Source organism: Diplotaxodon limnothrissa, linkage group LG22 (assembly GCF_057381915.1).
Source record: "Diplotaxodon limnothrissa isolate DT_005_m linkage group LG22, D_limnothrissa_male_GT1.1, whole genome shotgun sequence".
NCBI lineage: Eukaryota > Metazoa > Chordata > Actinopteri > Cichliformes > Cichlidae > Diplotaxodon > Diplotaxodon limnothrissa.
In genome coordinates this window covers 18884224-18907250 of record NC_140616.1, presented here as the reverse complement: position 1 = coordinate 18907250, position 23027 = coordinate 18884224, and the positions used below count along the sequence as shown (strand labels likewise).

Sequence of the window (23027 nt, the reverse complement as noted above, 5' to 3'; positions counted from 1 at the left end):
AAGGCACACTTGATTATATTGTATTATAGAGATTTGGCTATATTGTATAATGTAGAAAATCTCTTGACATCCTCTTAGCTCTCAATAATGTGTAATAGATTTTTATTTATTTTAATAATTATGCCTTTACTTGTTTTTTGATTATAAGGAGAGCTAAGTATTTTTATCTAAAAATATTCTAAGAAGGGGAAAACATGGATGGTATTGTCCCGATTCTTTGATATTGGGAATAAGAACAAACCAACACTGGCTCCGATGAGTTCAATCAAACGATGATTTTATTAAGCACACGTGTGGGAAGATGTATACTGTAACATCAGCATAGATCTTTGCTAAAAAGCACACTTCTTCAAAATGGTTTTAATATGTCAGGGTTCGGCCCCTTCTTGCGTCAACAAAGAATATAACATGCTGTTTGTTTCAAAAGTCTCCCCCTCCAGATGGTTCCTGTTGACTTGTTCATTTCATGCTTATTTTAACACCTCTTGCATCAACTGTTGCTATGCAGTTACAAGCAAAGTGTATCTCTCACCTCTGACCTAGAACTTCATCTACAGTTAGTTGTGTCTGTAAGCTTGCTTGCCTTGGCCTTTTTGTGCTCTGATCACCTTACACAATAGATCACCTGGACATTCACGCCAGACAAAGCTTATGACCTTCAAAAGGACTGAGCGCATTTGCAAAGTGTATAAAATAACTACAACTACGCACTTGATAAAAATTTTAATAAGGTGGCACTAATGCAAGCCAAGTTAGCAATGAGATATTTTCTTTTAATTCCACAGTGTTAGTGGTAAACAAATGTGTCCCACAGGTTTTATCGCTCTGCTTAAATGCTGCTGTCCTCAGCATGAGCCGGTCTACCTCTGCGAGTCCTGCTCTTTGAAGGTCTCAGAGAAGGACATCGTCAGCCATCTGACTGGATTTGACCATCACAAGGTGCCACTGGTGGTGAGTACATGTTCAGTTTTAAGTTGGGCTTCTTTTTTTATCTCAGTGCAATGCTCATATGTTATATTTGAGCATTGCACTCTGTGTCATATTTGACATCGAAGTTTCTAAGACTCGATTTAACAGAAGGATCTAAGAAGCTGATATGCTGCCTAATTTCTGAGATCATATGGTTGGGAGCAATAATTGAAGTTTCTCTAACTTTAATTGTGGCTTAGCTCTTCAAGAGGAAGGAAGAATATGTTTGACAGGCTAAAAATATTGTGTTCACTTGAACTGGAGAAAGGGGAACCAAAATAAAAGCTACTTGCGATTAGCATAAAAAAATATACAAGCTCAAGTTTGGTCTTAAATATATTATATTTTCACACTAATATCCAAAATTAAAATCTTCATTTGGGGTACTAATTTTATTTCTGTTTTGACTGCAGGATGTTAATGTAAGTGAAGAAGTTTACAGTAAGGTCTCAAAACAAAGCTTTCAGTCGGGTAAGGATGCACCTTGCTTTCTGTGTTTGGGTTGTTTTGTTGTTACTTCACCTTAGTGAAGCTAATTTGGAGAGACAGAACTACCAAAGTGCAGAATTTCCTCATTTTATCCCACTGTCATTACAGCCATAGAGACAGTCAAGGCATTTCAAACTCAGCAGGACATTGGGTCTACATTCCCTTCATCCTCAGCTCCTACCTGCGTAAAACCTGTGGACACTTCAGTCGACCAACATGATGACAATACAAAGGGCAGCGTGAAGGTAAGTGAAGTGTATTATGAATAGAGTTTATGCGTGATATTCATGTGAGATTTGCAATAATGGAAAATTCTGAAGTAAAGGCACAAACTAAAGAGATGAAGGAAAATGTATTCATGTTAGAGCTGACCGAGCTCTCCTTCCCGGCTCCATCCAAACCCTGTTTGCCTGCTAGCTGGTACACATAGGATCAGAGACTGACTTTTTAAACAGAGATACTTGCACAGATTCAAACAGATAACATTGGTACCAAACCTTACTGCATTGATGTGCGTGGTCGAAATCCACAACCTGAACACTGCATGCTTGTGTCTGCTTAAAAAAACTTAACTACTGCTACTAAATGCCATTGTTTCATTGTGAAGGTGGTGAACATGGTGACTGATGCCGACCAAGAGGAGTCTGCGTTATTTAAAGGCACTGGAATAACTCAAGTCCTCCCTCAATCAACTGAAGAGGGCACAAAGAGTAACAAAGCCCCCAAGCCAGCTAACAAATCTGTCACTTGTTCAGTTACTCCCAGAAGTGGAGAAAACGTAAGTCTGTGTGTGTCAAATGCAAGTGGCACAAAAACCGCCTCCAAAGCCAGTATTACTCCAAACACAAAGTCAACTGCAGAATCTGCAGCAGTGTGCAGAACCGGAGCTCCATCGAGAGTGACGGCTGCTACTTCAAACAGAATACCTCCTCAGACTGAATCCACAGTGGTGCGAGAGGCTACTTGCAAAACTGCACCTTCCTCCAGAAGTGAAAAGTTTCCATCTCATCAGTTAAAAACAAAAGCCACCCCTCAAATGGCACCTGTGGCTAAAAAGCCCAGAACCTCAGTTAGACCTGAGAGTGTGGAGACTTCTGCAAAGACCGTACATGTGAAGAATTCAGTGGGGCCAAATGCATCACATTGTCATAAAAGTAACAAACCTGGCGCTCCTCATCAGGCCACGGGCACGTCTGTCAGGCCTGAACACAAGAAGCCACCCACAGAGCCACCCCAAACCTCCATGAGTAATAAGACAAAGCCAAGTGAAGGCCTTCCTAAAGTAGGCAAGTATTAAAGTTATTATTTCTGTTTGTAAAAAGTGAATTTCTTTCCACTATTTCATTTTTAACCAGAAGCCTGTGTTTTTGTTACTTTTTAGGCTTAAATGAGCTGATTGTGGTATCGTGTGAGGAGAAGCAGCAAGTCTACTGTAAGCTGTGTTCAGTGAAGCTAACCAGTTCCAGTGACTATCACCTGATCAGCTTAGACCACTGGAAAAAATATGTGGTGCGTGCTTTTAAGCGTCTATGCAGTGTAGCTTGTGAAGCAGTTCAGTAATATAGATGTTAATTGGATCTTGTTTGTTTTCTTTTTTTTCCCTGATTAGAAAACGAAGTATCCTGATTGGACCGCAAAGCCATCAGAGATGGAGAGAAAACTGAATGAGATAGCGATCCCCTTGACCGAGGCTGAGAGGAGTCTCGGACCTCGCAAACCACAGGTCTACCAACAGACAATTTAAATCACAATTAACAGATTTTTTGCATTTTTAACATTATGTGTGGCAAAACGAATACACATGAGAGTACAACATTAAAGTGACAGCTCATAAGGTAAAGCTTTCAATTACAGTTGTTTATATTTATCCTGCTAGATTCTGAAAGTGAAGAAGGACGTGTATGAAAAGCTGGCTCATCTTCCAGAAGATGAAGGTAAAGAAAGATTCATTTTTTCCTAAAATGGAGAACCCAGTCTCTTAATGCTTGAGACTGTAAACGTGGCACACAGCCCAGACCTTGTCTGGGGGGGAGGGGGAGACTTTACTGCTTGGTCAGAATGACTAAGCAAACATTCAGAGAATCTGAATTGAGTTGAGTTTGTGCCATGAAGAATTCACAGTTGGCAATCAGAATCAAACTACTTTATTAATCCCTGGGGAAACTGTGTCCAGTTGCTTCAACACAATAACAATGGTAAATGATACATTATATTACAAAGTTACTAAATAGATATTGTAGTGTGTACTTTCACTTTACATGGAGTTGTACAGAGAGATGGCCACAGGCAGGAGTAACTTGCTGTGTCATGCAGTGGTGCAGTTGGGTAATCAGTCTCTCACCAGATGTGTTCTTGTGACTGGCCAGCATGTTATAGAGTGAGTGGAAGGTGGTGTCAAGCATTGTCCTTATCTTGGACAACAACCGGTCCCCGACATCACCTCGAGTCCAGCTCACTCCCCAAAACGTTACTGCCTTTGCTGATCAGTTTATTGAATCTGTCGGCATCTGCAACTGTCAACCTGCTGTCCTAGCATGTAAACGCATAGAGGATGGCCACAAAAGACACATTGTACAACAGACATTAAAAGATCTTAGCCGCCTCAGAAAGATGTACAGTAACTAATTAGCCATGTATCTGATGAGTGTACTGTATGTGTAGTTTATAGACAAAGAAGTCACAGATTTGAACTCTTTTCCTGTCCATCTTTTGATTCTCAGCTGTCAAATATGTGAAGTCAATGAATCAGAGAAGCTTGCGGCTCTCATCAACCTCCCCAGCTGATTCTGCCTCTGCCAGTCCATGCGACGTTTCAAGCTCAGATGATGGTAAATAAGACAGCTCCAAACAGGTCCTAGTTTATGGATACCAGCAGCTGATTTCAAAAATGCATTTATTGTCTCTTAGGGATAAATAAAATGTCAGAACTTTCTACTTACGAATGTCCAGCGGTGGAGAACAAAAACCAGCACCAGGCACTGTTGATCCAGAAAGAAGGTGAGACCCCAAATGCAAATGAATATATCTTTAAGAAAGGTTTTGAATATGATTTTTCTATTTGTTTCTGTTAACTCAGAAATGAGCTCGAACTCAAAAGTGGAGGCAGACCTGGCTGCATCGAAGCCAATCGGACACAGCTCGGAAGGTGAAGACATACAATCTGATGACATGATTCTGGACGAGCTTGAAGACGAGGAAACTGCAGGTAATGCATCCATGCTTGTCACTGGCTTTTTAAAAATTTTTTATATAGAATCACACATAAAATAAATGTTTAAAGTTGAAGTAATAGATCTCTTCTACATAATTTAGAAATTGAGGATTTAGAGGAAGATGTAGAGATTCAGACTTGCACTGAAGTCATGTCTGAAATGCAGTGTCCTGGTAAATATAGAGCATTTTTACATATTCTGCTTCTGTAACATTTTATAGGTTCTCTTCTTGCTTTAACTCATTTTAGCATTAGTCATAATGTAGAAACTTTGTTTTGGCAGAGCTTCGTGGCGGCGCTGGAGACCACAGACCAAAGCAGCCGAAGAGTGAAGAATTTCAGGACAACTGGACATTGCCAGCATGCGCACAAAAACCTTTGACTGTCAAATTCAGCTGCTCAGAGCCACTCCCTGTAGCTGCTTCAGCTCATCCAGAAGGGCAGAACCAGCTGAGACCAAGGCAGAAGATGGACCACGTGTCTAGAGGCAATCCAGTATCAGAAGAGCACAGTGCATCACAGGCATTCTTAAGAACTCCAACAGGTTGGTGACGGTGGTGTTGATGGTGTTGTTTCATTTTATGATTGAAAGTAAAAACTCTGTATTGTGTCTGTGCTACCACAGAGGGAAGAAATCAGCGCTCTACTTCTGACAGCAATTTGTCAATCTTCTTGAATACAAAGGGACTGGATGCTGAACCAATTGTTGGTAGGTGTCTCCATCCTACACTGAAACTCCTTTCCACTCTCATTACTTTATCTCACTCTTTGTGCCCCCTGGTGTTTCTCCATCAGGTAAGGGTTATGTGTTGGAGTGCCGCGGGATTGCTTTGGAAACCCTTTTCTTATGCACGTGCTGCGAGAAGGCGCTCTCTCACCGCGACATCTGTCAGCACATGGTCAGCTCTGAGCACCAGCTCGAATACATGGTGTGTATTGTCCTAATAATGGTTTTTCAAATGTTTGAATAATAAGTGATCAGTATATGTTCCTACAATTTTAAAATATGTCTTTCAGCGGAAAGTATACCCTCAGTTTCTCCACAAGTTCTGGGATGAAGACCTGCCTTTAGACAAGAAACTGGAACTCTTAAAGAAAGTTTCCTGGAAGCTCTCAGAGCGGGAGCAAGATGAAAGTCCAAAGGTAGACTGTTAAGACCATATACTATAAAGATTGGCTCGATTCATCTGCTTTGACATCAGTGACAATAGTAATAATATTTTCCCCCTTTTTGTACACAGGTTACTACGCTGAGAAAGGAGTTGCATGAACGTGTTCAGACGGCTCCATTCAGTGAAGGTAACAATAAGATCAAGTTATAACTGTCCACACAGTTTAGGTGAAGTGAATACACAGTAACTGTGTTTGTTCTTCAGCTATAAAAATTTTGCAAAATATGCATACGGACAAATCAAGTAAACTGGGCCTGGTGCAGGACAACGATGAACGCAGGGTCTTGGTACCACAGCACAACAGTGAGTCCAAACGGCTAAATCGATGTTTCATCTTCTTTATGTTAACTGGAGGAGGAGTATGAAGTGTGACCTCTGCTTTCTGTTGCACAGGTCAGCGGTCTGATGAGCGGCCAGTTCCAAATGAGTCTCTTTCCACAGAAATGCAATCAGCTCATAGAGCTGAGCGATACCAGAGAAGTGACAATGGTGAGAGGGGTCGCTTTTCCAAAACTGAACTTCTTCCATAGGCTCAGGGGGAATTAATTATTTGATGCCCAGCTGAGTTTTTTACTTCTCTAATTTTTATGTAAGTTTTTTATTGATGGTGAGAGACTGAATGTCAACCAAACTTTCCAAAAAATTATATGACATAAAAGTTGCAGTTGATTTGCACGTCATTGAGTGAAATAAGTATTTGAAGAAATATAAAATGACCTTCAGTCACCCTCAGTCTGGAGCTCCATTTAAGATCTTGCCTTGTGGGGTGAGGATGATCATGAGAGAGGTGGTGGATCGGCCCAAAAGTAAACACTAGGAGGTTGTTGCCAAGAACATCACAGTGTAGCACGCTATTCTGTGATAGACTGACAAAGATCTCCTTGCTCAGGAAGATGCATGTGCAGGCCCATCTTAAGTTTGGCAGTGAACATCAGAGAAGACTTGGAAGAAAGTGCTGTGGACAGATGGAAATCAAAATTGCACTCTTTGGTAACTCGACCTGCTGTGTTTGGAGGAAGAGAAATATATGAACCCCATCCTCATTGTCAAACTGGAGGTAGAAAAGATTGTTTTGGGCCAGTTCCTGGGTACAGGATGACCTCACTGCGTTGAGGGGCCAATAGTCAGGCCTGTGTACTGCCTAGACCTCAGATCTCAATCCTATTTTATAAAAAATAAAAAATACTAATAATAAAATAAAAGGGAGGTGAAGTGAAGTTTTGTTTCTTGGCTCCTGCTTGGCAACTCAAAAGCTTTATTTCAACTTTATTGTTTTAGTTTCTGTAAAGAGTGGTGGTCCAAAATCACTCTGGAGATTTCTGACCTGGGGGCCAACTACAAGAAACGTCTTACCACTGTTATTCAACAAGGGTTTCTACTACTAAGTCATTTGTTTGTGTGGTGATCAAATGCCTGTTTCACTCAATAGCACACACATCAATATGTAACTTTTATTTAAGGTGTTTTTATTGTTTTTTGGTTGATATGCTGTCTCTCCATAAAATGAAACTGCCCTCAATATTAGCTAATATTTACTGGTATTTCTCTGTATGTGAACAAGCTTACAAATTCAATGGTAGTTGTAAATAATAATATTGTTCCCAACTACATAAAATTTGACTTGAGCTCAACGCAGAACCATGTATGAATTTCTTGTATATTTCTGTTCTGAGTTTTAAATTTGAACGTGCCAATATAAATTAGATTTTTGTGCTATTTAAAGTGGTTGATGGGACAACAACTTATCCTCTATTGAGTAACTAGTTTTAATTTGAGTTAGAGCAATACAAGCAACTATTGACAACAAAGCCTGCAATGTTGTTTTTGTGCTTCACCTATTGCAGTAATTTGAAGTGTAATGGTTTGAGTCAGGTGAGCTAACTCTGCATTTGGCTTTCTCTTGCATTAAGCTTCACACTTAGATTGCTTTGGACAGGAGGGGAGAGGAGGCTCAAAATAAAAGTGAGGTGAAGCTTGCTAACCTGGCTCTGCATGTTTCCATTTTGCGTTATACGCCACTGGCAGACATACCGTATATGTATATATTTAGTATTAGTATATTAGTGCTGTAATCTGATTGGTTTACCAACCTCACCTGTGCTGTGAACTGCATGAACAGTGACAGTTTAACCGTGTGTTTGCGAGTGTATGATGAAATCAGCCAAATTCAGCGTGGCATCTACATTATACTAATGTGTAATATACGTTTTTGAAATTAAGAAACTTCTCCATGGGTTTGGAGATGGAGACTATTCAAAGAGTGTGGAAAGAAATTTATTTTATTTTTTATTTCTGCAGGCTCTAATTGTGTTGTGCTATTCTGTCCTTTTTTTTCCTTTTTTTCTTTTTTTCAGCTCAACTCACACAGGAGCCTCAGTTAGAGGCAACTCAAACGGTTGGTGACTTGGATGGGTTCAAAGAAAGAGGACTCCAGAGTCCTCTCAATGTGAGCGGCTCCAGCTCAAAGGATGATCCTGTTGCCTCACTGTTGCCCCATCCTGGCTCATGTCTCAGCCCTGAAGAGACCTGCTATAAGCCTCCTGTGCAACCAAAGCTCACGCCACCAGTCTCTGACTATCAGCAGCCTGCCCTCTGCTTGCATGTGAAACAGGAAGAGGCGCACTCAGAACCAGCATGCTCTTCGGCTGCTAATCCTACTATCAGCCAAACGCTGTCAGTGCCTCCCAGAGATCAGTGTCTCCCATCCAGGGAAAGGCCAGCTGATACTTTGCCATACATAAATGATGTAGACTGGAGATTGTTTAGACACCTGATTGCTGTGGTGAGAGAATGTAGAATGAAAGCTCCTGTTACTGTTGATACTTTGGACTCCTGTGCTGCCGGTTCATCTGAAAGTGTGGAAAATAGGTTGAATTTGCATACAGTGACAAAAACTCCAACTTCCTCTGGCTCATTTAAAAGCATGCCTCTGACAGGAAACCCTGCTAATGCAGGCAGTGAGAACCAACGCTTCAGTCTGAGTGGAAGCTCAGAAGACACTTCATCTTCCCTGGACCATTTGATGACTGGAAATCCTTTTAAGGTTGAAGCTGCATCTGGTGCAAGGGCTACTACCGCCACTGTTGAGCCCAAAGACCCACAGCATCCACCAACTATTGCTGATCAAAGAGTCTTTGAACATTTCAGCCCTGTTTGCTATACAGACACCAGCCATAACCCAGGACAGATCCCACAGCCACATGCTGACTCAGAGGCTAACAGCTCTGGAGTTGACCAGTTGCCCATCAGTACCATTGTAACCGAGAGGCTGACGCAAAGGTTTATGGGACATTATACAGAACAGCCCCACACCGAGGTGAACAGCAGCCATCAGGGCAGTTTCCCTACAATTTCTGGAGACAACCCCACTGACTTTTTGGTGCCTTCAACCGGATACGAGTCACACAGCCAAATGCCTTATGTCGCAAGTTCACATCCAGGGTACGCACCGCCTCAGGCCGTATTAGGTTACACAACAGGAGAAAACCCTCAAGTTTATACTGGAGCTTTAAACCCAAGTGAAGGATACTCTGCAGCGGCAATCTACCCGGGAAATTTTTATCCACAGCTCGCCATCAGCCATTCAAGTTTGCAGTTATTTGGGCAATCTGCGGTGACTCCAGGATGGGTGAGCTTGGATATGTTGCACTACTACCCATCAGTGAGGAGATAAGTGACTGGTTTTTTGTTTTTCTACAAAAAAACATTTGCTGTTGTGCGTTTTGGCATTTGATTTTTCTCAAACTGTTTTTTGGGAGGGGGGGGGGAATTAAAAAACAAAAACAAAAAAAAACATGCCATATTTAGTGAGTTTTATTCTTTCAAAGTAATGTTTAAATGGATAGTTTAACATGCATGTTTATTCCTTTCTTTTTTCCCCCTTTAAAAAAAAAGAAAAAAAAGAAAAGAATTCATTATCTTATGGTTGGGCACTAGCTATCGTTAGCATTTGGAAAGCCTGAGGTGCAAATTGACACATTCACTGCCTTTTTCTCAGTATTTCTGTGTTTTCACTTGCCCTCCTGTACAGCATATGTTCTGATCACATTTAAGAAGCTAGATTTAGCCTGTTAAAACTCTTTGTTTTGTGTGTTGTTTTTTTGCCCTGTGGTTCATTTTGAGTAAAGCGCACAGATTTTCTGTGCAAGTAGCAAAAAGTTATGTTTAAAACTGTTTATATTCAGTATGAAGAGTGTGACGAAATCTCATTTATTTGTAGCTTGTTTTTAATCTGATAATAGCAGTTTTATATATATTTGTGGGTTTTTGTTTTGTTGGCTGATTTTTGATTTAAAAAAACAAAAAGAAACTTGATGTTTGATTTTTGACCAGTTAATAATAGATTTTGTTTGTCTGATGAATAAAAGGGAGGTAAACTTCCTCTTAAACAAAAGTATTTTTATGGGGTCTGAGATGAAGTGTTTTGCTGTGTGCTTGCCTTTACACTAAAGGGAGATCTGTGTATGATTGGGCACAAACTTTAAGGGGAAGGGAGAGAGACAATTCTCTATTTTAATATTAAGCTTGAAACTTGCCTTTTTTTTTCTTTTTTTTTTTTATGGAGTTTATAGTGAGTCCTGGATCAGATGACTGTGAATCCTCCCAGTCATGCTGCACTAGGTCTAGCCTGCTTATCTGCATGTCTCCCAGATTGCAAGGTTTCTTCTTCACTCACTTTTTAAAAACACTGCATTTACTCATTAGTTGTTATTAACCTATCTTCTCCACGGTGTGTCTTTGTCCAGTCTCCCTTCCTGAACCTGGGTCTGCCAAAGGTTTCCTCCTGTTGAGAGGGAGGTTGTCCTTCCTGCTTTTGCCATAGCAATTGCTCATAGGGGGGCATTTGAGATATTTTCCCAGTGTTATTGTAGGGTCTTTACAATATAAGCCTTGAGGTAACTCTTGTGATTTGGTGGATATAAATAAAATTGAACAGAACTTATGAATGGTTACAACTGCAGGCATAAAAAATATATCTATATATTAATCTCATATAGAAGAGCAACATTTTATTTACACTGAAATAATGAATTAACAAGTTGCCAGGTAACAGATGAGGACCCAGATTAATGGAAGGACACAACTATTGTTGGTTTCTTCACAGCCATCTATAGGTCAAGGGTCCAAAAATAGGGGGGGGGGGGGGAAAGGTGGCAGATCTCTGGGAGAAAACTCCTTGTTGGGACATAAAGGTCAGAAGTGGATGCAAACAGTAACTTGCATAAGGTATGCAGAAGAGCATCTCTGAAGGCACACTGAAGATTTGAAACCGATGCGCTGCAGAAGCTCTCACTGGATGTATGCCTGTCGCCTCAGAACAGGAAACTGATGCCATTGTAACCACAGTGTACCGATCTTGTAACAAAGCTGTTGCTCCCTTTGCTCTATTGCCCTGCTGATTATGAAAGAACACCGCAGTGTTATTTTGTTCTGTCTCTATATTAACAGCGTTTGCGCCTAATGAGTATGTCAGGAAGTACGCATTCTGTATCTGAGGTAGAGCAGGCAGGTTTTTGACTGGTGATGTTATGTGTACCCACAGACGTTGACATAGATCGTTTAAACTGTGTAGGGACTTGTGAAAAGACGCCGTGTTTTCCTGGAAAATGTGCAAACGCCAGATATTAAAACTTTACACCAAATGACAGGTTGGAAACGTTAGGGGAACATACACTGTTTAAAAAAATAAATATTTAAAAAACTTCATATGGGTTATGATTTTGGTTCTGATGTGCAATGTAAATGTTCCCTTTATATTTATATTTAAATTTTTTAGCAGCATCGTTGGAGGGCAGAAAAGCATAAATGTGTTTAGCTGTGTCTGCAGAGTAGAGCGCATCAAAGCACTTTGAGACCATTCTGAAACAGCATTTTCTCTCTGCTACAGTAACAGTAAAGCTAACGCTGTAGATGATGACCCAGAATGTGGAATTAACCTGAAGGTTGAATTTCTTTCTTGTGCAATCTTTAAGAAGATGAACATGACCTTGACAACTGTGCTTAATACATTCAGGTTTATCCACTTGTCCCCCTGTGCTTTTGTTTATATTGAAAATGAGATATTTCTCAGTGTGGTAGGAATATAAGCGTGGGAAAGAGGAAAGGAGAGCATGTCTGAGGCAAATTGGGAGGGTTTTCATCAGCTTGTGACCGGCCTCCCACACATGTGAGGTATTTGTTGGAACTTTCAGGCCAAGCAAGGCCAGACCTTGGAGAACTTCACAGCAACTACTTCCTCATAAATCATGCACAGTTGTAGCAACTTGACAAAAAAACCCTGCTACCTGTCTGTTATGATATCAAAGCAGATTTTTCCCCTTATGTCTCACTGTGCATGATGCTGTGTGTTGCATAAATATAACCTCTGTGACCTTTGGAGTTCAGTTTAAAACATTATGTGTCAAAACCATAATCATTATTCATTCAGGAATCATCAGTTAATCCATGTGTTTCAAGGAGCTTTATTGTCCTTCGCATCACATGTTAACATGAGGTGGAATGAAATTATGTACACATGGTCCCAGAGTGAAAAGAAACAAAATAATGAAGAAACAGAATTTATTTATTTATTTTTTTTAAGTAATAAATGAATAGTTGGGGTTTTTAATTTTATTTTTGTTTTGTTTTTTTGTTTTTGCTTTTTAACAAACAGGAATGACAAGTCATAAAACAATACAAGAAATAATACTATAAGTAGAGTGCAGCAACCTGAGTACCAGTATGGAGTATGGGTATCGAGTGTAGGTATAAATATACAGGGAGTGCAGAATTATTAGGCAAATGAGTATTTTGTCCACATCATCCTCTTCATGCATGTTGTCGTACTCCAAGCTGTATAGGCTCGAAAGCCTACTACCAATTAAGCATATTAGATGATGTGCATCTCTGTAATGAGAAGGGGTGTGGTCTACTGACATCAACACCCTATATCAGGTGTGCATAATTATTAGGCAACGTCCTTTCCTTTGGCAAAATGGGTAAAAAAAAAAAAAGGACTTGACAGGTTCAGAAAAGTCAAAAATAGTGAGATATCTTGCAGAGGGATGCAGCAGTCTCAAAATTGCAAAGCTTCTGAAGCGTGATCATCGAACAATCAAGCGTTTCATTCAAAATAGTCAACAGGGTCGCAAGAAGCGCGTGGAAAAACCAAGGCGCAAAATAACTGCCCATGAACTGAGAAAAGTCAAGCGTGCAGCTGCCAAGATGCCACTTGCCACCAGTTTGGCCATATTTCAGAGCTGCAACATCACTGGAGTGCCCAAAAGCACAAGGTGTGCAATACTCAGAGACATGGCCAAGGTAAGAAAGGCTGAAAGACGACCACCACTGAACAAGACACACAAGCTGAAACGTCAAGACTGGGCCAAGAAATATCTCAAGACTGGTTTTTCTAAGGTTTTATGGACTGATGAAATGAGAGTGAGTCTTGATGGGCCAGATGGATGGGCCCGTGGCTGGATTGGTAAAGGGCAGAGAGCTCCAGTCCGACTCAGACGCCAGCAAGGTGGAGGTGGAGTACTGGTTTGGGCTGGTATCATCAAAGATGAGCTTGTGGGGCCTTTTCGGGTTGAGGATGGAGTCAAGCTCAACTCCCAGTCCTACTGCCAGTTTCTGGAAGACACCTTCTTCAAGCAGTGGTACAGGAAGAAGTCTGCATCCTTCAAGAAAAACATGATTTTCATGCAGGACAATGCTCCATCACACGCGTCCAAGTACTCCACAGCGTGGCTGGCAAGAAAGGGTATAAAAGAAGAAAAACTAATGACATGGCCACCTTGTTCACCTGATCTGAACCCCATTGAGAACCTGTGGTCCATCATCAAATGTGAGATTTACGAGGAGGGAAAACAGTACACCTCTCTGAACAGTGTCTGGGAGGCTGTGGTTGCTGCTGCACGCAATGTTGATGGTGAACAGATCAAAACACTGACAGAATCCATGGATGGCAGGCTTTTGAGTGTCCTTGCAAAGAAAGGTGGCTATATTGGTTGCTGATTTGTTTTTGTTTTGTTTTTGAATGTCAGAAATGTATATTTGTGAATGTGGAGATGTTATATTGGTTTCACTGGTAAAAATAAATAATTGAAATGGGTATATATTTGTTTTTTGTTAAGTTGCCTAATAATTATGCACAGTAATAGTCACCTGCACACAGATATCCCCCTAAAATAGCTAAAACTAAAAACAAACTAAAAACTACTTCCAAAAACATTCAGCTTTGATATTAATGAGTTTTTTGGGTTCATTGAGAACATGGTTGTTGTTCAATAATAAAATTATTCCTCAAAAATATAACTTGCCTAATAATTCTGCACTCCCTGTAGGTGTAAATAAATACTTTAGCAGCAAAGGGCATGGTGACCAGCACTGATAAAATGACAGTGTCAGTAGTGATTAAGGTGCTACAATAGCAGTTCTTGTCCATTTATGTATTGAGAAAGTCTCACAGCTTCTGGAATGAAGCTGTTTCTCAGTCTGGTGGTTTTGCACTTGATGCTCCTCAGCCTCCTGCCAGAGTGGAGCGGACAAAGAGTGTGTGTGCTGGGTGAGTGGGGTCCTCATGATACAGGTGGCCATCTTCCTGCCTCTGGAGGTGTATATGTCTGTGACGGTTGGGAGGCTGCCTCCGACAACTCTCTGTGCAGCCTTCATCACCCTCTGTAGAGCTTTCCTCTCTGCCACAGTGCCGTTTCCGTGCCACATATTGATGCCAGAGCACAGAACACTCTCCACCGCACATCTGTGAAATGAGATGAGGACTGAGCTCTCCATTCCCACACGCTTCCACTTCCTCAGGAAGTAGAGCCTCTGGTGAGACTTCCTTATCAGGCTGGAAGTGTTGTTTTTCCTGCACCAATCCTTTAAGTGTTCCACCTACTTCCTGTAGCCAGTCTCATCATTGTCTGCAAACTTTACAATATGACAGCCTGGGTGGTTGGGTGAGCAGTCATATGTAAGCAGCGTGAACAGGAGGGGGCTTGGCACACAGCCCTGAGGCTAGCCAGTGTTGAGGACTATGGAAGATGAGGAGACGTTGTGGATCCTCACAGACTGCGGTCTGTTGGTCAGGAAGTCCAGAACCCAGTTACAAAGAGAGGAGCTCAGTCCCAGGGTCAGCCATTTATGTTTTTGATTTTACATCATTTACACTAAAAATAAATAAATTCTGGAGTCTTTAAAATGATATATACAAAACACAGACTGATATGTTTTTTACCACCTTTATACTCCATTTGAGAACTCAAATCACTCCCTACTGTAAGTCTTATTCAACGCGGACACCCATCGGAGCGACTTAGTATCTCAATATATTAATAGGTACGACTCATCAATATAGTAAACGTGAGTATCTGCCAGAGAAATATTCTCGGTGTGCTGTGTTTTAATCAACAGAGTTTTCATGGCCACATTTTGAATTCAGTGGAAGGTGGACGGTGCCTGTGCTCCTCTGATGGACGATGCTTTGACTCGGGAGTGAGATAGTGGAGTCTTACAGGTCACCTTTTTACCACTGATAGTGGTAAAAAGGTGCCTGGAAAGCAGTTTTTTTTTCATAGCTGAACTCCAACAAGGGACGAGATCAGGATTTTCATTTTATAGAAATTAGGCTGAGTAGTTCACTCGCCATAAAAACGAGAGCAAAACTGTATGTGTGTGCTGTTGGGGAAATGAACAGTTTTCCACAGGCAAGGTTAGAAATGCAGTTCTTTAGTTACATAGTATCATAGTACATATAGAGTCATAGTATCTTTATTGTTTACAAGCATGGACAGAAACTTGTACAGTATCCCTTATATCACAAATCAGAATAGGATTACATTTGTATCGCATTTCTTACCATTCCTCAGGCTGTCCTTAGACTGGTACCAGCTGGCCTAAACAGCCTCCCTCATGTTTGTTGAAACATTTTTGCTTTGTCTCCGCAGCATTTGTGGAAGACACAAGGTCATTCTTCTCATGAGATAACACTAAAGTCTGTGCAAGGCCCCTTCTGGCTTTGTTTTCAAAGAAATGTTAGCACAGAGGCGATTCTAGGATCAGAGCTTTGAGGGTGCTGAGAACCCAGAGAGCTGCCCAGCCATGCAAGATCATCTTTACTCATCACGATGAGACTTCTTCCCTGTCAGTCCCTGCATCCTTAAATGTCTCCAGTCGTCCCGAGTTCTCTCTGACTGTCTCCTAGGTGCATTTAAACCCCTCCTACTCAATGTCCTCGTCGTCTGTTGTCTTTGTGTCTGTTATCAGTCATCATAATTTTACCATCTCTGTGCAAGTCTGCAATTTTTTTTTAAATTAAATCATAAGATTCTTAAATTCATCAAGTCTCTCTGTGCCTGGGTCCTCGTCACAAAACATCACATCGCTGTTTTGTGCATTTTAACACAATTTCAATCAATCAAAGCTTTATTCGTCACATGCAGGTTGCCCTGCAGTGAAATGGGACCCCCCCCCCCCCCGACCTTACACATATAGCACAAACATTACATGGGGATACAGGTCGGAGATTGGTAGAATCAGAGAAAAAAAACCATTGAAATGTACACTACAATGGGGAAAGTACAAGAGGAAAAAAGAGACCCCTACTCATGCTATGCTTCCATGGTAGGACAGCATGAGAACAGGAAACAAAAAAACTCCTCTGCACAAAAAAGCACATAAATGTCCACAGCACAACATTGTGAAGACATGACAAGCCACAGGGGTGGGTGGGGGGTGAGGAGTAATCCGAAGCGAACACAGCAGCCGCCCTGCACAGCGCTACCATTCCAGCGCGGCACACAGACCCGCCGTGTTCCCTCGCAGGAAACAAGCATAAAAGGCGTTGGAAAGGGAGGGGGGATGAGTGAGTGCCTATCAGTGTAAGTGTATGTGTGTGCGTGTCCATAGTTCAGCTGAGACAGTGTCCTTCGCCCTATCAGGCTAAGTAAACAGTCCTCCAGCCAATCCAGGTGTCCTTGCATGGGATGGGAAGAATAGCCGTAACACAGTTGTTATCAGGGAGTGATTGTTTGGCTCCAGCCTTGGGCCTGCAGCTGGCGCCGTGATGGGGATCCGCAATGTTCATGTTGATTTTGTTGCGAGCAGCCCAGGAGAATTTTCAGGCTGCCCTAACACCGACACTGGTCTCTCGATCTCCCGTTGGAGAGTCGCGAGCCTCCCCATGATGGTATCAAACTTCTGTTCCATGGTGTTATCATTCTTTTGATTCTGAGACCTCACAACTGCAGTGATCCGTTCCGCGATGTCTTCCAACTGTCGCTCAAGGGTCTCATTTTGAGCAGGCCTCTCTCTGATGTATCCCCCCATACGCTCAATGGTGTTGTTTTGAGCCTTCACAGCAGCTGCAAGCGTCTCCAAGGTGTTGACCATATTAGGTTCGTTGTGAGAGGTTGCGCCTCGTTCCATTGCTTCGATTCCAGCGGGCAGCCTTGGGGGGGTTTGAACAGCCGGTTCCGCTCTCTTCCCCAAATCCCCACATTTGTGAAAGAAAAGCAAAACACTTTTTTGAAAAGTCTGTAACAAAACCATCAAATCTGATAAAGGTTATTTAAATAATCTTAAAAGACTACTATTGCAAAAGAAGAATGGATTGGAATAAAAAAATACATATCCTAATCTTAATTACTGGGGGAGAATAATGAATGATGCTCATAGTGAGTAAGAAGTAAAGTGAGTGCATTTTTTGGACAGAGATTCACTTTTAATGTGTATGTATAATATAATACAGATACATAAAAAATACACTCCAAAAATAGAAGTGTTATGTATGTGTGTGTGTGTCAAAAGGTGACCCTGCGAAGGCTCCCCAGACCTGCTGGCACTAGGGAGTCCAGCAGTTCACCTAAACAAAAGGCTCTTATACTCAAACAGATATAGATGTGTTTACCATACCACATATCAGAAAGAGAAGGTGCGACCTCTCTCATGACCTTAGAATATGTGTGGTATGCCAGGACACTCTGTGTACCATAAAAGAGGAGTACGTTCACTCTTTTCCAGAGTGTCCTGGCATACCACACATAGTCTTTGCAGACTACTAAGGGTCAGACATTCTATCTGTGAGAGTTGATATTTTTTATATTGTCATTTATGCTTAGATATATATAATCATTTGTATGCTGATAAAAATCATTTTCATTATTAAGTCTGATCAGGTCTGCACTTGTGTACCATGAGATGAGAGGAAGCGGCCTCGACATTATAATTTCCGTTATAGCTTTAGAAACCAGACTGTTCTGTTCTATAAAAGTGTGAGACTTCACACCTTTAAATGTTCATTTGAGACATGAACTATTGCAAGCTCCTGTTTTTATCGTTTAGCAAGATGCTTACTTCTGCTTTTCTGCATACCTTTTCTCCATACCTCATACACACACATTAAGTTCATTGAAAGGTTGTATGTCTATGTATGGTATGGCTGAAAACACACACATCCCCACACACAGAATACAGATACATTGATACAGATATGCCTGCTTGAGAATGTCACGTGTATTTGCAATCGCATATTCATGTATGTGACAATAAAAAGGGCTGTAGCGAAGGAGTCAGTCGAAGTTGGCCGAGTTCAGGTGAAGGGATCTTTTAGATTTTTTCTTTTATTTTAACCTATTTCCTGTTTCACTTTAGTAACAGGTTGGAATTTTGTGTTGTAAGATTTATGAGTTTCATGCTTTCATAGTGGTACTTGGGAGAGCTTGACATTTTCTCACTGTTTGGCACTTTCTGATGCGCAAATGTGGTGCATGTACTACAGCAGTCATAAAGACAACTAGATGGTCCAAAAGTTGGCCTACCTATTATTGGCTGCGGTTTTAGTAGAGTTTTGGCTGAACCACATTAAAATATATCAATAATTTTAATCTCCCCAATCAATTATAATGTTATGTTGGAATGTTGTTAAAGAGGGTAAAAAAAAATGTATCAACCCGGTTTGTTTTTCAGATTCCTTATAGCAGCTTTAATATATGGAGAACACAACTTCCTGATTGTATGAGTAAAATTCAGTCTTTTTTTCTTTGTCAGTTTAACAGTTTCTGTTGTGCCTGTCACTGTTCCCTGTCTGTTTTCTTACCTGGTTCTTCCTGACCTTGCCCTTTCTCCTCACGTTCCCCTCTTTCGTCTCTCCCTCTTTGGACTGACAATCATACACAAATAGATTGGATTCAATTAGATGAAAAATTACATTAATATGAAAACAATACTATTAAGATCACTAATAAAAAAGTCATCTCTCGGTGTACTTTCAACCAAAAGGCAAATAACCAAACCACATGTACACCTAATAAAAGCAATAAATATTGAAACACTGATCCAACATTATTCTTGACTGACGGATCATTTGATCTTACACTTTTACCTGGATGTGGCTCCTTTTTTTTTTTTTTTTTGAAAAAACTCCCTTATATCCATTATGAACCTGGCTGTCTCTGTACACAAACACACACACAACAGGAGTTATAAGGCTAATGGGCATCCAGTCAGTTAGCTAGTTAGTACCTTGGGTTTAATATCGTCACATGACAAAATAACCAACGGACTGTAGGGTAGCAAACATCGTCGTAAAAGTCGAAGGAGCTTGGAAAGAAAAGCATCTGGACTTCTTTAAGTTGCTTGAAGACGTTTCACCTCTCATCGGAGAAGCTTCTTCAGTTCTAAGGTCAAATGGTGGAGAGTCCCAGATTTAAACCCTGTGGGAGTAGTCCCTCAAGAGGGACAAAATGGACCCCCTAATGATCCTCTACCTAATCACATGAGCCAAGGTGTGAAAACGGGAGTGGGTCACAATCAGCCAGGGTTTCGGGTGAGCTCATTGTGAAACCTGGCCCCACCCTATCATGTGATTTCTTGATGTCAGATGGCCCAGGGTGTGAGTGGGCATTAAGGCGTCTGGGAAGGGATCTCAAAACTGGATTATAGATGGCAGACAGTTGGTGTCGTAAACCACCGCCTCTGTTCAAAGATGGTCGCTCACAATGGACATAAATGGCATCTTTTACTCCTCTTTCAAACCATCTGTCTTCTCTGTCCAAAATGTGAACATTGGCATCCTCGAAAGAGTGACCTTTGCCCTTTAGATGCAGATAGACTGCTGAGTCTTGTCCCGTGGAGGTGGCTCTTCTATGTTGTGCCATGCGCTTGTGAAGTGGCTGTTAGGTCTCTCCAATGTAGAGGTCTGGGCATTCCTCGCTACAAACTAAACTCAGGAGAGTTTTCTCCAAGCACGACATCCCAGTGTATTACAGACCCAGCAACACACTCAGACAAAAACCAGTTCATCCGAATGACAAAACTCCTGAACACAAACTTAACAATTAGTGTATGCTGTACAGGATGACTGAGAACCTTCACAGACATATCGTCGAAAAAAACGTTTTCAACACTGCAGGTTACCTGGGTGTAATGTTTTTCAGCTAAAAAGAAACATGGTCTGACTTCTACCTATATAAAGAGTAACTGAAGGTTAAATGCAGCTAACATGTCCTGTTTTAAGCTACGCACTCACACATCCGCTCTGCTGCTTCTCGGCCACCATCGCTCTGGCAGAAAGGGCGCTAGAGTCAGTTAGGGGAGAGGTGGGCTGGACCAAACCATTTCTTTTGGGGGGGGGATAGCTATACTTTTGTTGTTGAACTATTACGTCTCAACCAAGCACTGTATGGTTTTTATAATTTTAGTAGTGTGTCACACAAATAGCAAACATTCAAACAGTCAAAAAAAAGTAAAAAAAAGTTTCAGGTCGATGAAATAATAGAAAGCATAGAAATAAAACAATAGCCAACTGAAAATTGGGTATTAATGTATGTAGGCTCAAAGGGGGGAAAAAAAACAAGAAAGCTAATATAAGTTACAAATAAAGATTTCTCAAAGACTCATATTGAACAAATTGTACATTAATCTTCAGTTTGGGATAATAAAGTCGTTTATTTCCTCAAGCAGCTTGCAAAATATCTCATCCTTTCACTGCTGTTTCTGTCTGTGTGCTGGGAACAGACAGGACAAACAGGACATGTCGGCCTTGTGATAAAAGATTATGACTGGAAGATGAGTTGAATTCAGTCTGAAGGGGTGTGCAGTTATAAGAAAATTCGTTACAAACTGCTGATGCACATAGGTGGATCGACAATAATGACATGAGGAGAGTTGTGGCACAACTGGTCTTCCACAGCCCTTGAAGCACAGCTACTCCCTCTCTTGGCCAGCTCTCTGAAGACAAGGGTTTTTGAAACAATGCTGTGAAGTCACAAACTTCAAGATACTTCAACGAGGAAACAAGCAGAAGAGCCCTAATTTTCTGACATCAACAGCCTGCAGCAGGATCAGCGTGTCTTTCACTTTTTACCTTTGTCTAATCTGTTCATTCTTTAAAGCATGGGGGTGAAGCAGGTTAGATGCGATTGCTTGGCGTTCATTATAAAGGTGGGTGTGGCATAGACCACATTACTACCCAGCGGACGGAACATGTGACGCTACGCTGTCTTACTACTACCAGCGTCGTTTGAATCCACGGTTAAAGCTCACTGCAGCTGCGAGACCCTCCAGCTCCACAGGTAAGCACCCAACCTAACTGCTTCAGCATACTGCGGTATTAGACACCACGGAGAAACTTTGTTATCCAGAAAGTAGCGGCTCCGCGTTTGTTTAATGTTCCTGCTCACGTTCCTCCTAAAGTTTAATTAGTTCATTAGTTAAAACGGACTTTTTTTTTAGTCAACTCTGAGACAAGTCACAGCAACAAATCCTCTGATATTTTGTGCAATATGTGGACCTTTGTTTTGCGTCGTGTCCAGGACGGCAGGAAGCTGCTTTAACAGACTGACATGCAGCGCCACCCGATGGTGACAGTGTAATTGCAGCTGCATTTCCTCCCATCTTTCTTTCAGCTTTATTTCAAGGAGTTTTACAAAACTTCTGAATTTAGAATAATTTCGAGTTTTATACACAGTCACCCTCTCAATTTTTAGAGGCTCAAAAGTAACCGTACTAACTCAAATAAGGATTGTTTTTAATACTTGGATGAAACTCTTGTGTTTGATGTTTTTAACCCATGGGCATCATCAGGTGCTTTACTGCAGCCACCTTCAGTTACTTGGTTGAGATCAGTTGACTTGTGTGGAGTTATGTTATATTATATGTGATAGTATTAGCTTGCTGGGTTATATAGAGTAATAATATTATCTAGCTGCATTGTAGTATGTATTATCTTAGGGTCAGGCCTTTGTGCAAAGACAGCCTTCTGTGTGAAGCTGTAGGAGAAAAATAGTCAGAGAGAGAAAACAGCATTTACAGGAAATGGTGCAGAAAAAGCATCACTAACAGCTGTCTAACACATCTGGATAAGTATAGAGTGGAAAGCAGAACTAGGTAGCGAAGCTTAAGGTGCCTAAAGAGTTCATTTAAAAGCCACCTGCATAGGTAAGAAATGAGGGCACGTGCAGGGAAGCAGAAGTTGGGGAGGATAACCACGCAAGGAGGTGTTTTTATTGAAACTGCGCATGAATAATTTGGACAACAACACAGAGTACTAAGCATACAGGAAAAGCAGGTGTGAAAGGAGGAAATCTGGTAAGAAATACTATATCTGTAACAGACTGAGGGCGCACCCATCGGCTCTGCAGGAGGTTTCGCGCTGTGCGCATCTCCCAGGTACATGGTGAATAAAGAATTGTTGGATTGAAGCGTTCTGTCTCGAGTTGTTTCTTTTACCAGGTCAGAATCCAAAAATCAGGGAGGGACAATCGGTCCGACACTTGCCTTAGCTGTGTTAGCTGTTTCTTTGTTTTGAAAAGCTCAGGTTGCTTTTGCAGCGTGCTTGGGGTCATTATTTATTAGGACTGTGAAGCGTGGTCCACATTTAGCAGCATCTGAGCAGAAAGTGTAGCCCGTGAGCTGTTTCTCCTGTGAGCATCTGAAAAGTGTGGACTAGAGTTTGGCTACCGTCAAACTGAAAACGAGCTGAATTTCTTTTCAGTGAAAGAGTCAAAACTTGTTTAAACTTTCATGCTTTAATTTCAGTTGTGAATAACATGTAGGTTTATAACATTGCATTTTTATTTATATTTTACTAATAAAAAAACTCGTTTATTTACAGCATCCAGAGTTTGTTTTTTTAAATTGGGTTTGTAATTTGTTCCCATTCCCTTAGTTGAATCTATAAAAATGCCAACGATAACACACCGCGATTG

The 23027-nt window shown here is 41.2% G+C and overlaps 1 protein-coding gene across 1 annotated transcript in view; it reads left to right on the top strand.

Annotated features, from left to right (window-relative positions):
• LOC146609792 (uncharacterized) overlaps positions 1-9529 on the top strand; it is a 56758-nt gene extending 47229 nt beyond the window's left edge. Inside the window, exons 30-48 of the mRNA XM_085345827.1 lie at positions 815-951; positions 1383-1440; positions 1567-1703; positions 2066-2744; positions 2840-2967; positions 3068-3181; positions 3335-3392; positions 4179-4286; positions 4366-4455; positions 4535-4663; positions 4771-4842; positions 4953-5213; positions 5295-5378; positions 5465-5598; positions 5687-5812; positions 5911-5968; positions 6046-6144; positions 6235-6330; positions 8196-9529. Of these exons, the coding sequence (XP_085201953.1) occupies positions 815-951; positions 1383-1440; positions 1567-1703; positions 2066-2744; positions 2840-2967; positions 3068-3181; positions 3335-3392; positions 4179-4286; positions 4366-4455; positions 4535-4663; positions 4771-4842; positions 4953-5213; positions 5295-5378; positions 5465-5598; positions 5687-5812; positions 5911-5968; positions 6046-6144; positions 6235-6330; positions 8196-9514 (3887 nt within the window). The 3' untranslated portion in view covers positions 9515-9529. The remainder of the gene's footprint in view (positions 1-814; positions 952-1382; positions 1441-1566; positions 1704-2065; positions 2745-2839; positions 2968-3067; positions 3182-3334; positions 3393-4178; positions 4287-4365; positions 4456-4534; positions 4664-4770; positions 4843-4952; positions 5214-5294; positions 5379-5464; positions 5599-5686; positions 5813-5910; positions 5969-6045; positions 6145-6234; positions 6331-8195) is intronic.
• The last annotated feature ends 13498 nt before the right edge of the window (positions 9530-23027 follow it).